This window comes from Octopus bimaculoides, chromosome 23 (assembly GCF_001194135.2).
Source record: "Octopus bimaculoides isolate UCB-OBI-ISO-001 chromosome 23, ASM119413v2, whole genome shotgun sequence".
Taxonomy (NCBI): domain Eukaryota; kingdom Metazoa; phylum Mollusca; class Cephalopoda; order Octopoda; family Octopodidae; genus Octopus; species Octopus bimaculoides.
The window spans coordinates 29,784,597-29,786,063 of NC_069003.1; the positions used below are offsets into that span (position 1 = coordinate 29,784,597).

The window sequence follows — 1,467 nt, forward strand, 5'->3', positions numbered from 1 at the left end:
CATAACCTGATCTAACAGCTTGATGCCTCTGTAATTATTTGTATCTAAAGCGTCCCCTTTACCTTTGTAGCAGTTGACTATGATGCTGCTACACCAGTCATAGGGTATGACTCCTTCGTGTATCACCTGGTTCGTAATACGGGTGACTAGGCTATAGCCAACACTGCCAGATATTTTGAGCATCTCTGCAGTGATTCCTGATGGGCCGGGGGCTTTCCCGGTCTTCATACTCTTAATTGCTTTATCTACCCTGGTACTATCAACTCGGATAGCTGGTCCCTCTATTGGGTCGACATAAGGCAGGCTCTCTTTCTCCCCAACAACAAAAACACAACCAAAAGCAGCAGTAGCAACAACAACATCGGAGACTCCACCTTTCGGTCATGAATTTTTATGGGATTTCACCTAGAAAGTTACCCTCCCAGGCACAAGTCTGGGCAAGGTTGTTTATGGAAGACCAGAAGTCGCCATGCATACCGGCCTCCGCTCTCCATGCCACCAGTGTTATCCAAGGGAAAGGCAAAGGGGCCGATACAGCTTGGCACCAGTGATGTCGCAACTCATTTCTACAGCTGAGTGAACTGGAGCAATGTGAAGTAAAGGGTCTTACTCAAGAACACAACACACAGCCTGGTCCGGGATTCAAACTCACAACCTCACAGTCATAACTTTGACGCTCTAACCACTGAGCCATGCACCTTCACAGCAAGGCAACAACAACAAGATCATCGTTAAAGAGAAGTTACTTACTTGAATGGAATACATGATAATTTTGAAACATTTGATGGCAAAATCATTCGGAACCCAGAGCTTATGTAGATCAAGGTGGCTGCAATGAAAAGAAGAAATAAACACAAGATTAACATATTAACTCTGACAGGATTAAAAAAAAACAAAACAAAAGCAGTACTGTGGTTGATTTGTTTGCCCTTCAAGGCAACAAACCCAGCATGGCCACAGTACAGTGAGTAAAACAAGAAGATATCAAAGACACTTTTTAGGAAAAGATTAAATAGTTTATTTTATGAAATATTTTCATACTTTAAATCATCATCATCATCATCATAGTTTAATGTCCGCTTTCCATGCTAGCATGGGTTGGACGATTTGACTGAGGACTGGTGAAACTAGATGGCTACACCAGGCTCCAACCTGATTTGGCAGAGTTTCTACAGCTGGATGCCCTTCCTAACGCCAACCACTCAGAGAGTGTAGTGGGTGCTTTTACGTGCCACCGGCACGAAGGCCAGTCAGGCGGTACTGGCAACGGCTACGCTCAAAATGGTGTATTTTATATGCTACCCGCACAAAAGCCAGTCATGGGGCACTGGCAACGATCTCGCTTGAAAGTCCATTACACATGCCACGGGCACAAGTGCCAGAAAGGCAACGCTGGGCACAGGTGCCGTGCAGGTGTGGCTGTGTGCTTCCCAACCACACAGTTCCAGCACAGGTATTTTTTACATG

The 1,467-nt window shown here is 45.2% G+C and overlaps 1 protein-coding gene across 4 annotated transcripts in view; it reads right to left on the reverse strand.

Moving 5' to 3' along the window:
• LOC106869930 (protein EFR3 homolog A) overlaps positions 1-1,467 on the reverse strand; it is a 77,992-nt gene that overhangs the window by 35,470 nt on the left and 41,055 nt on the right. For all 4 annotated transcript variants that reach the window (XM_052976065.1, XM_052976064.1, XM_052976062.1 and 1 more), the window contains one exon: positions 751-829. In XM_052976065.1, coding sequence (XP_052832025.1) covers positions 751-829 — 79 coding nt within the window. The remainder of the gene's footprint in view (positions 1-750; positions 830-1,467) is intronic.